Source organism: Mustela putorius, unplaced genomic scaffold (genome assembly GCF_011764305.1).
Source record: "Mustela putorius furo isolate JIRA1106 unplaced genomic scaffold, ASM1176430v1.1 tig00003972_pilon_pilon_pilon, whole genome shotgun sequence".
Lineage (NCBI taxonomy): Eukaryota > Metazoa > Chordata > Mammalia > Carnivora > Mustelidae > Mustela > Mustela putorius.
The window spans coordinates 6,897,393-6,911,237 of NW_025422115.1; the positions used below are offsets into that span (position 1 = coordinate 6,897,393).

A 13,845-nucleotide genomic window follows, 5' to 3' on the forward strand; every position below is an offset into this window, starting at 1 on the left:
AGCGGCTAGCTCCTGGGCACCCCACCAGGAAGTGAAGGAGCGGGAGCAGCAGCTCCTTGGAGTCTCTTGGCTCCAAAGCCCATTTGGGTGTCAGTCCTTGCAAGTCACGGCTGCCCTGCTGGCCTACGACCGGTCACCCCAACTTCCAAGCCTCATGGTGGCTCTCGGTCCACCCAGGTCACCCTCTGGTGCTCGTACCTGGCTCCTGTCTCGAATTCAGGGCTCACCCCCTTGGAGGCCTCCTGGTGTGTCCAGCCTGCAGCAAACGGGGCTCGGGGTGGGGGGGGACCTCACGGGAAGCCAGAGAAGCGGGAGCTTGTGCATGGCCTAGAGTGCCTGAAGCCGCCCTGCCCACCTGCCCGTCTGCCCAGCTCCAGTCTGGTGTCCACACAGGGAACGAACGCCCACCACAGAGGACTTCCGATCTTGCAAGGAATGCAAGAAGTCTGGACTTTTAGATGGAATCTCTCAAAGTTCCAGAACAACAACTGCAACTCAGGCTGTAAAAGAGCTTAACAGTGTGGTGGGCCAGCTGGTACCCTCAGACTGCTCGCAGCCTTGTCACCTCCGGGCCGAGGCAAAGGGTGGTCCCCGCCTTTGGAGACAGATGCCCCCTGTGGCTCTTGTGCTACGAGGCTGGCACCTGACCTGGTAGGGATGGCCTGAGCCGGATGGCCGAGCCCTGCCAACCCACGAAGCCAGGATCTGGTCCCAGGGCTGGTTGCAGGGCACCGACCACAAATGCCTGCCGCCTGCTCTCCTTCAGCCAAAGGCGGGCATCTGCCTGTCCCTGCAGCAGGCCAGTCTCTCGGTCTTCAGCCACGTAGGGGTGGGGTGGATGGGGGTAAGAGAAAGGCAACTCCTGCCTGGTCCTGAACAGAGCCCTTCACGAGATCCTCTTTTCTGAACCCTACAGCCTGACTCTGGTTGCTACCCGAGGCAAGTAACCCAAGTGAGGCAAGCGGGCCCAGTGTGGGCAAGCGGGGAGTAGGGCTACAGCCCAGGGGATGGGGAGAGGCAGTCTAGGGGGTCTCCTGGTGGTGGGGGGGAACATAGTCTGGTTGTCAGCTATTTTTCAAGAGAAATGCTGCTTTGTCCTGAATCCTTTGTCTTTCCTCTGCTTCTTAGCCAAGGGAGGCCCCAAAGAAGTCCCAATCTCTCTCCCCCTCCCCCAAGCTCCCCCAAATCCCTTCAGGCCATTCACCTGCCAGCGACACAGATGCATCAAATCACTTGTCCTTGTTTCTGACCTTGTGGAAGAAATGGCTCCATGGCTTTCCATGATGTGAAACTCCAGAATTTGGAGCCTGTTTCTGGGGCCTTCAGCTAAACAGGGACCCTCTCAGCCCACGCATGAGAATCCTGCCCCGAGCAGCCTCCGAGGCCCCCACGCGAGCCGCATCGCCCACAGAGCAGAGCCTTCTGCCCACACGAGTTCAACAGCGCTACGTACAACCGGATGGCCATGCGGGAGCTTTGGGAGGAAGGCAGTCCTCCTCTGATACACGTGCTCACTTCAGATGCCCAATGAATAGGAGAACAGTGACCTTCAGCGCACTTCCAAGGGCAATTAAGTCATAGCCAGAATTTCATAAATCTCTCCATTAAACGAAGCAGTCACACACCCTCGTCACCCCAACCTGGAAACAAAAGCTCTCCAGGATGGTTCTAAAGACCAGGTTTCCGGTTAGTAGGGGGCACATGCGAACGTCTCCAAGAGAAAGCTGCTGGTAGTACCAACCTGCCCAGGTGCCCTGCAGGGATGCTGTGACCTCCGGCTGGATGGGCCCTCCTGATAAGCCCCAGCACCCCTGCCCCAGCCCCGCTAGGCCAGCCTGGCCTTTAATTACCTCTTGGCCAATAGTTGAGACTTGGTTCCTGAGGGAGAAATGAGGTGGATCTGGAGGTCTCCCCGGCGTGGGTGGGAAATAGAGATGCGAGCCACCACGTGCTCCAGGTAGCTCACGCGCTGGTCTGAGTGGTCGGCACAGGCAGTGGTCAGGGTGGTGGTCCGCAGAGTCTGCACCACGGGGATGCTCCTGGGAGATGAGGGAGGGGCTCAGGACTTGAAACCAGAGGCTCCAACTCTCAGCAGGAGGGCAGTGCATTGAGGCCCCCCGAGGTACCCCCAAGGGACAGCTCCAACCCCTCCTGGATGCTCCCCTTGGAGCTATTCTGCCAGCCAGAAGACGTTCGCTCTTCTGGAACTTGCTTAGAGATTTAAAGAATGGTTTCACATTCAAACTCAGTTAACATACCCAGTGATCAGCCTCCTCAGTGCCCAGGAGCTGGCTTCTAAGTAAGCCTATGATCAGCTCATTGCCTCACCTGCTGGGGTCAGAAAGGCTTTCAAACCCTACCGCTTTGTTTCAAAGACTGGTCTTGATAATACAGGTCACGATGCCGAATGATAACAGCAAACATTCCCTAAGCAGACGGCATACCGGGCGCTAGACAGGGCACTCATCTGAGAATTTACAAGGATTAATCCATTACATCCAGAAAGAGGTCACACACAGCTACTGAGAAGCAGAGCTGGGATATGAGGCTTCAAGCTCACTGCCTCCGCCTTTGTGCCACACTGTCCCTCAAGGATGCTGGTGTGGGTCCATAGTTGTGTTCAAGATACCGAGGAAGAGGAGATCAACAAGGTACCCGGGGTCAGAGCCGGGCTTTTGTGCTGAATGCGCGAGCCAAGGCTGTAATGGCTGGCCCAGAGTCACGGCAGAAGGACAGGAGCTGGTCCACTCCCTACCTGGGAGTACTGGGGACCCGATTCCCCAGTCATGCGTGGATAGTGTTGTCCCCTCCCTCTACTGTCCTCTGATGGGAATGGATGATAATTCTCTTAATAAAGTCAAGGCAGTTTATACCATATGTGATGAAATCTGAAAATAAGGATCGAGTCCCAATCATTCCCAAGTTAGTTCCACCAAAATCTTCTAATACTCCCCGGAGAAGGCAGATACAAAGCCTGCACCAGCATCCAGGCTGGGCACTTCCCATCGAGTCTGGGCCATCGTGGCTTGCCCCCACCATTAGTAAGCTGGGGAAAGATCTCCTGCCTCCCAGCAGCACATTAATAATTCCCCACTGCTCAGCCAGCGCTTGGTTTATCACGGGGAGTGCTTTGCTCATTTTGCCCCGACTTTCTGCTCAGGAGGGGAGGCTCGAAGCGTGGGCTCGGCATCTCTCAGGAATTACATCGCTTGGCTCTCCCGGGCCTGAGTCATAAAAAACAATCAAAACAGCTATAAACAGTGATGTAATTCCCTCGGAGACTCTGTAAATATTTGAAAACACGATTTGCCTGCATCATAAATTGATTTCGAGATGCTGACTTCTTTCACCACCTTCTCCCAAATGTTCCTGTCTGTGTTTACAGGTCAGTGGGCCCCCCACTGTGGCAGATGCAAAACCTCTCCTGGGCCCAAGAGGAAGATCAAGTGAAAGCAGAAACAAACACTATCACCAAGTTCTAAAAACCTGCCCCATCTGCTCTCACACCTTTGGCCATTGGGGAGGAATAATCACTCCACCTAGAAATAGACCTGAAATGGACCTAGAAATAGACCTGAAATCCCTGAATCCTTAATCCTAAGGATAAGGCAGAAGATTCCAGAGAATGGGAACCAGGTACAAGAAACTGCAACCCCACCCCACCCTCACCTGGCCCTCTCCCTGTGGCTTGGCCATCCTGTTGACATCGAGAGGAAAATAAATAAATAAACAAAAGCATCTCAAGGAGTATTAAATACTCTGTGACATTATTAAAAGCTTCTTGCATTTGCCTGAGGGACTCTAGCTTCTAGGCCACCCCTGAGGTCAGAAAGCTTGGTTGATCTAATACACAGAGTCTGTCTGCCTCGCAGCTGCCCAGGGTGCGGCTGGCTGGGTGTGAGGGGGCCCACGGGTCCCTTTGGGTGTTAAAGCCCAGCCCGGTTAGATTTTCAAACCTAAGCCATTACCCCCAGCTGGGGGGTGGGGAGGGGTGGGGGGGAGGCTAGGAGTCCCTTCCTCCAGGGAACAAGTCTAATTATAACAATTAGTTCTTAGGAAATCTCAGTTACAGGCCACCAGACCCCCCTCATTTGTACGAGTTCTAGGGTAGGGAGGGAGCCCAGAACAGCCACCCAAGGACCGTGAGTTGTTCCCCTCCTTACATGCAGTTAGCCTTCCCCACATTTTATTTCTGCTCCCGCTGGAGCAAATAGCCTAACATTCCAAATCAGGAGCTTTTACATTTCCTTTGAAAAGAAATAGGTGAGGGATGGGGGGAGACTTGAAAATGTTTCAGGATATTCGAGCTGAAAGTTTTCTGTATTTCAGACAGAAACCCCAAGGAGAAGGGGGAAAGTCCCCAAACTGAGGCTGTATCGTATGGTGACTAACATAATATAATTTAAAAAAGGAGGCGGAGGAGGAGGAGAAATAGAAGGAGAGGAAGAGGAAGAGGAGGAAGGAGAAGAAGAGGGGAAGGAGAAGAAAGAAGAAAGAATAAGGGAAGCCAGATATCAAGTCATCACTTCATAAGGATTAACTCTTAGGCTAAAGGTGAAACCATCAATGGGGTGGGGAGTGGGTAAGAAAAGAGAAGCTTCTCCCCATCCTACAGTTATTTCAAAGATAACTGTATCTTTGGGCACCTCAGCGGCTCAGTCGTTAAGCGTCTGCCTTCCACTCAGGTCATGATCCCAGGGTCCTGGGATGGAGCCCCACAGCAGGCTCCCCGCTCAGTGGGAAGCGTGCTTCTCCCTCTCCCACTGCCCCTGCTTGTGTTCTCTCTCTCGCCGTGTCTCTGTCAAATAAATAAAATCTTAAAAAAGAAAAAAAAAAAAACACAGAAAATGCAAGTTGACCGCAAAGCCGGTTTATTTTTTAGTTTGAACAATGCGCAGGGATTAAAAATGTAATGAAAATGTAACTAAAAATGTTGCACGGTGATTAAATTCTGTAATTGTTGTCTGTGTACCCAAGGCCATCCTCTTAGGACTGCAGAGGAGTCCAAGGGGTTAAAAAAGTCCCACAAGACCTACCTCCAGACCCAGTGATATTTAAACTATGGAGACTGCCCTACTTTGAACCAGTCTCTGAGGACAGACTTGTCACTTCCTGTTGAACCACATTTCAGATTTAATTACTGATACTCCAGATGTTCCTCTTTCATCCTGAAGTCTCTTAAACAGCTCCCTTCTCCTGAGGGGGTGGAGGGTTCCCAACGACAGGCAGCCTTGACAGTGACTTCTAGTAACTCCTGACTGAAGCTCCTTCTCCTCCTGCCTCTCCCCAATGTGTAACAGCATCTGGTGTCTTGTAAATGTGTAGAAAAAAGATCCCAATCTACTCCAGTCAGTGCCCCCGCCAAATCACAGAGCATCAGAGTGAAATCCAGAGCCAAAGATAAACATTTTCAAGGACGGGTTTTCCCTGCTCTCTGAAAGTAGATTGTTCCTATGAAACCTTCCTCCAGCTGAGACCAAAGGCATAAAGCAAAGAAGCAATTACCATTCATTTATTCATTTACATGGGGGAAAAAAAAACGTGGGAGCATTCCCAGACCCCAAAAGTCACCTCTCTTTGGCTTTTCTGATACCTTAGGACACATCTGGCTAATGGAGGCACAAAATAAATCGAGATAAAGCACAGACGCTCACAGACACTGTTCAAAGTTCTGGCGGCTTGATGCTGAGATGCTGGGTGTAGTTCCTAGGGATGGAGTTGGGGCAGGGGGGTTCTCACTTGGGGGCAGGGGGGTTCTCACTTCTCAGGGCACGTGCTGCCTTTATCACACAGGACTTGCTGCAAAACCCATGCTAAATGCTATTTTTGCTTTCTGTCCCTTTTTTGGGTAAAAGCAGAAATCTTCTTCCAATTTCTTCAAGATCCTAAGGCTTTTTGTAAAAGCCAAGTGGTATAAGGTGAACTTTCAGAAGTGGGGGATACTTGCAAAGCCAAGTGGCCAGGGAAAGCAAAGAGGGTGGGAGGTCTGGCGCTTACTGGAGCTTACCCTCCATTGTTGCACTTGTCTTTTTGCCCTGCCTGCCTGGGAACCCAGGACAAGCCGATATTGCCACTCCCAGCTTGAAGACTTCTCTCCAGCTCAGCTACAAGGGCAGATCTGGGCTCTGGCACAGAGCATTTCCAGGGTAATGCCTCCCTCCCAGGTGGCAGGGCTGGGGGAGAGCCGCCCAGGTCCTCATTAGACAATTCTGAGATCAAGTCGAGTGGGACACCCACCAGAATTGGAAGGAAGGGGCTCCTTTCCCCCTGCTGTAATTGGTATCTGTGTTGGGGAGATAAGGCTGCTGCAGAGTTCAGGAGGATTACAGTGGAAAGAACGAGGAGGTCAACCAGGAGACCCTTTTGCAGACCTCCTAAAGGGTAGTGAGTAGTGTGGAGAGTGGTTAATTGGGACAGACTTGTCAAATTAAGCTGTACAAGAGCAGCTCGGTCTGTTGGACAACAGAGTCATCTGAATGGGGACAGTAAGAAGCTTCAGAGTCACTTCTTAGATCTATGTTCTAGGATGAACGTTCTCACCAGAACGGTCATAGTGTCTGAGGGTAGATACTGTATACTTCTGACTCATATTCGCTGACATTTAGGGTTTTCCTGAGATGAAATTCCTTTTGATCATGAAACCACAGCACATCATATAGGCTGGAAGTAAGATTTAAAAAGAAAAAGCAGCTAACCCAGTACATCAATCTAGACATGCTGTCCGTGATTATGTTGTAAGGTGTTTTAACACAGGGTTTCAATTTATTTTTGAGCATTTATTTTTCCTTTGTGTGAAACCAGGGGCTAAATGAGCTGACTCTAAACATCCCTTCCAGCCCGAAGATGCGATCTGATGGGGAGTGAAAAAGAGTACGACACACAGTCAGTTCTCATTATTCGCGATTCCGTATTTGCAAGTTCACCTAGATCAATACTGTGGTGCTTTTGTGGTCACTTGTGGGTATGCGCAGAATGGCAAACTATTTGAGTTGCCCCATAGACACGCTCCCAGGTGAGGCCAAACAAGGGGATACTCTGCCTTCCGATTTTAGCTCTCATACTGGGAACAAGTGTCCTTCCAATGATCTTTTTTTTTTTTTTTAAGATTATATTTATTTATTTGACAGAGAGAGAGATCACAGTAGGCAGAGAGTCAGGCAGAGAGAGAGGGGGAAGCAGGCTCTCTGCTCAGCAGGAATACTAACGCAGATGTGGGGCTCAATCCCAAGACCCTGAGACCATGACCTGACCTGAAGGCAGTGGCTTAATCCACTGAGCCACCCAGGCGCCCCCCAATGATCTATTTTTAATGGCACGTTTTTCACATTTTTCTTTTTTTTTGTTGGTAGCTTCACTGACCGCCGAGGAGCTGTCTGGTTTCCTAAGTGCTGGAAGGCTGAGCTGCACCTTCTAGAATAAACATGTCTGCTGGATATGCTTTGTTCACACCTGAGTTATAGCGCTATTGGCCTTACAGGCAATGTTAATCAGTAACATATATGAAATAAAATGCTTTTAAACAGAAACATGCATAAAGCAAAGTTACGTATGGATCAGTGGATGAAAATGCTGTGACCAGAGGCTCGCAGGAACCTCACCCTGGATGTCCCCAGCAGCGATGGTTCTGCGTCTGTGGTCACTTCACAGAACATCACTACTGGCCCTAATAAGAACTGGCTGGATTAGTTGAATTCAAATGGGAATTTTTGAAGTAAGTTGCATTTGGGGGAAAAACGTTTGCGGCAATAAATAAGCTGGGCAGGGCAAGGGGCGGTGGGAAAACAGGTAGGTTACTAAGATTTTCCAGTGTCTCCAGGGGTGGCAGGAGGCAGGACAAATACCAAGACCCAGGTATGGTCACCCCCTGCGCCGCAGGGCAGGACAGCGAAGCTCGAGTTTTCTTAGGACGTCCAGCCACGCCCTACGTAAGAATGACAGATGAAGAAGCTAGAAGCAAGGGCCTCCCTTCTATGGTATCTAGGGGTGTGGGGGAAACCTGCTCAGTTCAGATAGAACCCAAAGGTAAGAGGGGATTTAGCTTTTTTTTTTTTTTTTAAAGATTTTATTTATTTATTTAACAGAGAGAGAGAGAAAGATCACAAGTAGGCAGAGAGGCAGGTGGGGGGCGGGGGGGGGGGCGAGAAGCAGGCTCCCTTCTGAGCAGAGAGCCCAATGTGGGGCTCAATCCCAGGACCCTGAGATCATGACCAGAGCTGAAGGCAGAGGCTTAACCCACTGAGCCACCCAGGTGGCCCCTGGCTTTTAGCTTTTTCAAACAATCTTAAACCAGGCTGTGTGCAGTGCGGCTGTTGTGGGTCCTGACCACACAGGTACTCCCCATGGGGACATAGGAGCTATGTGGCCTTACTCGCCTGCCTAGCTAGCTAAACTGCTGCAGACACCTCGGTCTGGCCTCTGGGTTTCTGGCAGCTGGTCAGGGCTAGAGGAACCTCCAAGCAGCCAGAGTCACAGTGATTTCCTGCCCTCAGGGCCAGTGTGCCCAGCCTGCTGGGGATGCAGAGGGAAGAAAGGGAAGGCATCTCTTGGACAATGGGCAGGTCACTCCACTTGGTTCGGTCCTGCCTGAGTTCCCATGATGTGTCCCTTCCCAGGGGAGGCAATGTAGGCTCTGGGGACAGGCAGCCTGAGGCAGGAGCTCAGCCCCACCGCCACTCAGCCCCAGGCTACTCCTACCCTCCTTCGTGCCTCAGTTTCTTCAACGAAAACTAGGGGGAAAATCGTGCCCAAACTCTACAGCCCTGATGGGCGCTCTGAATGCATGAGTACACGGACAGTGCTGAGAACAATGTCTGGCCCATAGTAAGCACCTGATAATCCTTATCCATTTAGAAGTCGAAAGTGACCCCTGCACGGGGTCTGGATCAATGAAATTCATGTGGTTAATCCACAGTTAATTCTGGAACATCTCTAAGTATATGGTCTGGCCTACAGATGATTCTTAATATTCAAAACCTTCAGGACCGAAGTATATTTTTGGGTTGTGTGAGTTCTTTCAAGGAAAGACCAACCACACGAAACTGTAAACTGTCTGGACAGTGACCTCCCCGAACCTAGGAAAACTAAGGAGCACAGGACAAGGTCTTATTGCTCAGAGAGACTCTGTCGTTGCTGTCTTTCCAGCATGGAGTAGAGAGTCAGGGGTGTCAGAAAATGTTTCATGGGAGCCTGGATTTTTTTTTTTTTTTTTTTTAAATACACAAGGGAACTGCTGGCTAGAAACATCCTAAGGATCAAAGGAAATATTTAATAGCTGCCCCCCCACCACCTTTTTTTCCTTTTTCTCATTCATAGGAAAGATACTGACCTTCATTTTTCTTTCTCACTTTTAGAAAGGTTCTAAAAGTATCAATTTTATTCTACTCTGACACACAGACATAAATAATTTTGCGCAGGCAACAGAAAAGTTCTAAGTAGACTGAAATCCATTTGTGCCCAAGATGAGACAAGGAGCTCTCCTACACGGGCTGGAATGTTACAACGTATTCTCTGGTGCAAGAGCGCTTGCCAAGTCTCCCTGATTTCCTCGGTGCTGTTGCCTTAAGATTTAGCATTCACGGACAGCTTCCACCATGGGAAAGGGAGAGCTGTGGGTATGAGAGAGCTGAGCCAGACTCCGTGGCCTCTGCTTTGGGGTCAGGGGGTGATAAGCTGGGAAGAGATGACTCAGCGAGATCTGACTGCACCTTGGAGCAGGGAGCCTGGGCCCTCTCAGTCCTCACCACCCCTACCCCTGCGGTCCACTCTCTCCCCGCCTCTCTAGGCAGGCTCCCTGACCTTCTCCATGCTCCGAGGGACTTCTAGTTCTCTCTCAGGAGGAGGATCTAGACAGAGACAGGTTGACCCGCAAACCCTACAGTCCTCAGAGGCACAGTGTCCAGACTAGTCCTCGGGGTCTCTAGGTGGCTTTTCTTTAAATTAAAGAGATCAGTCACCTGATCTCTTGACGGGGCTCCTGACGGGGCCTGTGTCTTCTCCTGCCTGTGTCTGCAGGAGCAGCCCAACTTTCCTCCACTGTGGTCTTTCTTGTGCTGTTGGCCTTTTTGCCCCTTTTGGGCTGAGTGTGACTCGGGGCAGATGTGGCATCAGACAGGGCAGACAAGAAGAGGAACACCAAAAGGGGTCTGGATAGTCACTTGGGGCCCAGTACGAGCCACACTCGTGTCCAAGCACAGGCTGGGGGCAGCAGGTGGGCTCTGCGGGGAGGGTGGCCCATGGATTCCTGAGCTGTGACCTAGCTCAGGAGTGGAAGGCCAGATCGGGGCAGAAGGCCAGGAGAGCACGGAGAGGCCACTGCTCTTCGTTTCTGCCCTGGGATGTGACCACCAATACCCAGGTCCTCTGACTCTGTGGGACATTACTGTAGAAATGGCAGACGTGGCCACAACCTCCTCGAGGATGGCCGTCCTTGATGCTCTGTGAACACCGTTCCCTGACCTTCATCACACCAGGGTGGCCCTTCCCTTCTCCCCAAGAGGAAAGAGGTAAACATGCCACTTACATTACACACCGACACACACAGGATGGCCAGATAAAGAGGCTGGCCCTCTCTCTCAATCTCCCCCGTCTCCCTCTCTTTCTCTATCTGGAGCCCTTGTGCCCTTGGGAACAAGAGTGTGCAGTGAAGCGTGCACTAGGGATAGCCGGTTGGCTGAATATTCTAGAAAGAGCCTCAAACCGCTAAATGTAAAGATAATTTTTCTTCTGAAACAGAAGTCTGATTCTTCCCTTCTGTTGGAATTTGCAGAGTTCTTTCTTCCCTCAAAGGATAGGAACAATGTCATACTGTATGTTACGGCCAGTTGCCTCAGCTGTCTAGACTCTGTGTGCTTTCACTTAAAAAACAAAATAAAATAAAAATAAAAACAACCCTTCGCCACCTAGGCACCACGCTACCATCTTAAAACTATTTCTGGCAGGAGAAGAATGCTTCATTCAGGAGCCGCCCTGATGCGGAGACCAGTGGGAGGGAGGTGGGCTTGGACGTGGTGGCCTCGGGGGGCAGGACCTGGCTCCCAGGAGCCCAACATCATCTTACCCAGAGTCTGATTCTCCATGTGCCAGGCATTTTCTGACAAGCAAACAAGAAAGCAAAAGCCTTCTTGATCTCAGAGAACTTCCCTCTTTCTTCTGAACTGACAGGCTAAGGCTCCTCGGAGAAGATGATGCTTGAAACTGTGAAGACTGAGATCTGGTGCCCGTCTACAGCCAGGCCCGTCAGGCCTGGGAGGGCTCACCCAGCAGTCAGCCTTCACAATTAGCAGCAGATGCAAATGGAGTTTTTCAGAAATACCTTTCTGGGGAACTCACACAACAAACACTTCCTGAATTCCTACCATGGGCCAGGCTTCAGCCACAAACATTTTTCTCAACATTTTATGGCAAAAAGGACATATTATAAGAGGTAGGTGCTTTCAAAGAAGAAGGAGTGTCAGAGGAAGGGAGCATCATTTGCTGATAAAGCAAGGGTCACTCTTAATCACACCCACATTTCTTTTTCCAAATGCATATTTTCCAAAAGTAATAAATAGTTACAGCTAGGGGGAAAAAAAAAAAGCATTCCATTCTTTATCAGATACTGAGGCCTAGAGAAACACCATTCTCTTTCTTAAAAAGTACAGCAGCCATGGCAGAACTTGGAAGAATGATCTGATTTCCTCTCCTAATGGAGTAGGGCTCTTGCTATCTGATTTACTTTGCAGCTGTTTTTATTCGTTTGTTTTTTAAGAAAAATTTCAATGGACAAATGTATCTGATTTAGAACGACTCACTACCAAGGGCGATACTGGGAGTGTCCCAACTGTGGAAAAAGGAGAAGCAGGGGTCCTATAGCACACTGCTCAAGGCTTGTTACAAAAATCCCGTTGCTTAAACCTCTAGAAGGTTATTAAAGTCCAGGTTCAAGTGACACAGAGGAAAAGCGCTGTGCACTTTGGCTCATAAACTCCCTTCGGCCTCGGGGGAGGGGTAGATGCTGCCCCTCCTGTTCACGGCTGATGGAGTCCCACTGTGGGCTCCTGGGACAGGTGGGGCTGGGCTGGAGCAGGGCTCCCACCAAACAGAGAGGACGCAAATCACTGCTGCCCATGTCACCCCAGTGGGCAGGCCTGATCGCCAGTCTGGGCAGCTATGCTAAATATTCTGGATAAGAATTTCCAGTACGAGGAACCATGGGGTGTCCAACTCCCTCCTACGGGGCAATTTCTAAAACTTACAGCAAAAGGCCTTGAAAGAGTCACAGTTTAAGGAGTGATTCTCTTCCAGCCCCAGAATCCGTAAGACAAAACACAGACACATCTATACACACAACTCTATACACACACACCGTCCCCGCCCATGTGTGCCCGCTGATGTGCACAGGAACGCGAGTGTGAACACCTCCCCCCACAGTACCTCACCGCACAGTGGGGTCCACACTGAGATTCCTGAAAAGCCACGTGGTGCCTGAGCTGAGCCTCACCTGGGTCTCTTGTCTGTGGTGGCGACACACATGTGCTGGGCAGGCACTGCGGTCCATTTCTTCGCCTCCGTGACGAGGGCTTCTGCATCCACCAGGCCGAATCCATAGAGATGGCTGACTGAAAAGACAGAGGCTTCAGAACCCCCTGTCCCCCCACCTTGGGAATGGAGCAAGACCCGGCTCTCACACTCTGCTTGGCTCCCACGCAGGGCCCCAGATCCATGATGGCCACGGTCCTGGGACAGACCACTAGCACCACTCCTGGAGGGCAGAAACGTGGGCCATCTCCCTGCAGCCCTTCTGAGGGCTGCTCCAAGATCCCAGCTGCTTTAGCCTCCCCCTGACCTGGACTCCTTCAGGTCAGCAGTGTGGGCCAGGAAACGTGGCCCATTTTAGTGCAGAGCTGGGAAAGAACTGTCAAGAGTGAGCCTAGCATTTTCTATTTGCAAGGCAGGGATGGGTTTCTCCCAACTGTAGGGACCTGTCAGCATGTGAGCTCCTTGAATCATAAACCAGACCAGAGAAACAAAAACCAGAAACCCTTTGGTTCATGTGGCCACCATGTGTAATAAACCAGAAAGCAAGGCTGGGTTGTTTTTTGTTTTTCTATTTTTTAAACTATTTTCTTGGCTTGCTCAATTCCCAGGGCATTCTGGGAAAGTGGCATTGCTCAGAACTCAGACTGTGAATGCTTATGAGTTGGCGCGATCCAGTGTTTATTGGCCATGGTAGGAGAGTTTCGAGGTTTAATTTAAGAGGCAGGGTCAAGAATGAGATACAATCTATTTTCCTATTTAATTAGGCCAACATTGAAATGTAGGTCAGGCCTTATTACAGCACACCACTACTACTACCATTCTTGCAAGACAAAAATGCATTAGGTCTGATCAAGCTTTCTTATTAAAAGGAATGTCCCTTGGAATTCACAGTGACAACACTGTCCTGTATTTTACAGACAGTAGTATCAGGCACAGTGTTTAAATAGTTGGGCCTGAGCTTCAGAAAAGAAAAAGAAGTCCTCCCTAATATACCCAGGCCGACTGTAAATCTTCTTCAAGTATCTTTGGTAAGAAGCCAGACAGACAAAGCCAGTGGCACAGTCCTATAATTATCTGCTTGAGAGGCTCCAAATATCTGGGTTACAAGCCCTGACCGTGGGTTGATTTCATGGAACCTCAGTCTGTACCAGGCTGGGTTGGGGAAAGAAGCCTTGCTGTCCTGTGAGTTACTTCTTTAACACAGACAGAAATTTTGTGGTTAGAAAGTAACTTACATAACTATCTCAGTATTCTCACTGTACAAATAAGGTAACTGAGGGCCCATCTCCAAATCCTAGAGCTACTCAGGACTAAGAATGTAAGATGCCT

General features: G+C 50.2%; 1 protein-coding gene across 3 annotated transcripts in view; it reads right to left on the reverse strand.

Annotated features, from left to right (window-relative positions):
- Positions 1-13,845, reverse strand: part of PCSK6 (proprotein convertase subtilisin/kexin type 6) — a 180,088-nt gene that overhangs the window by 57,441 nt on the left and 108,802 nt on the right. For all 3 annotated transcript variants that reach the window (XM_045070491.1, XM_045070492.1, XM_045070493.1), the window contains exons 11-12: positions 12,479-12,596; positions 1,851-2,039 (exon numbers count right to left, since the gene is read on the reverse strand). In XM_045070491.1, the coding sequence (XP_044926426.1) occupies positions 1,851-2,039; positions 12,479-12,596 (307 nt within the window). The remainder of the gene's footprint in view (positions 1-1,850; positions 2,040-12,478; positions 12,597-13,845) is intronic.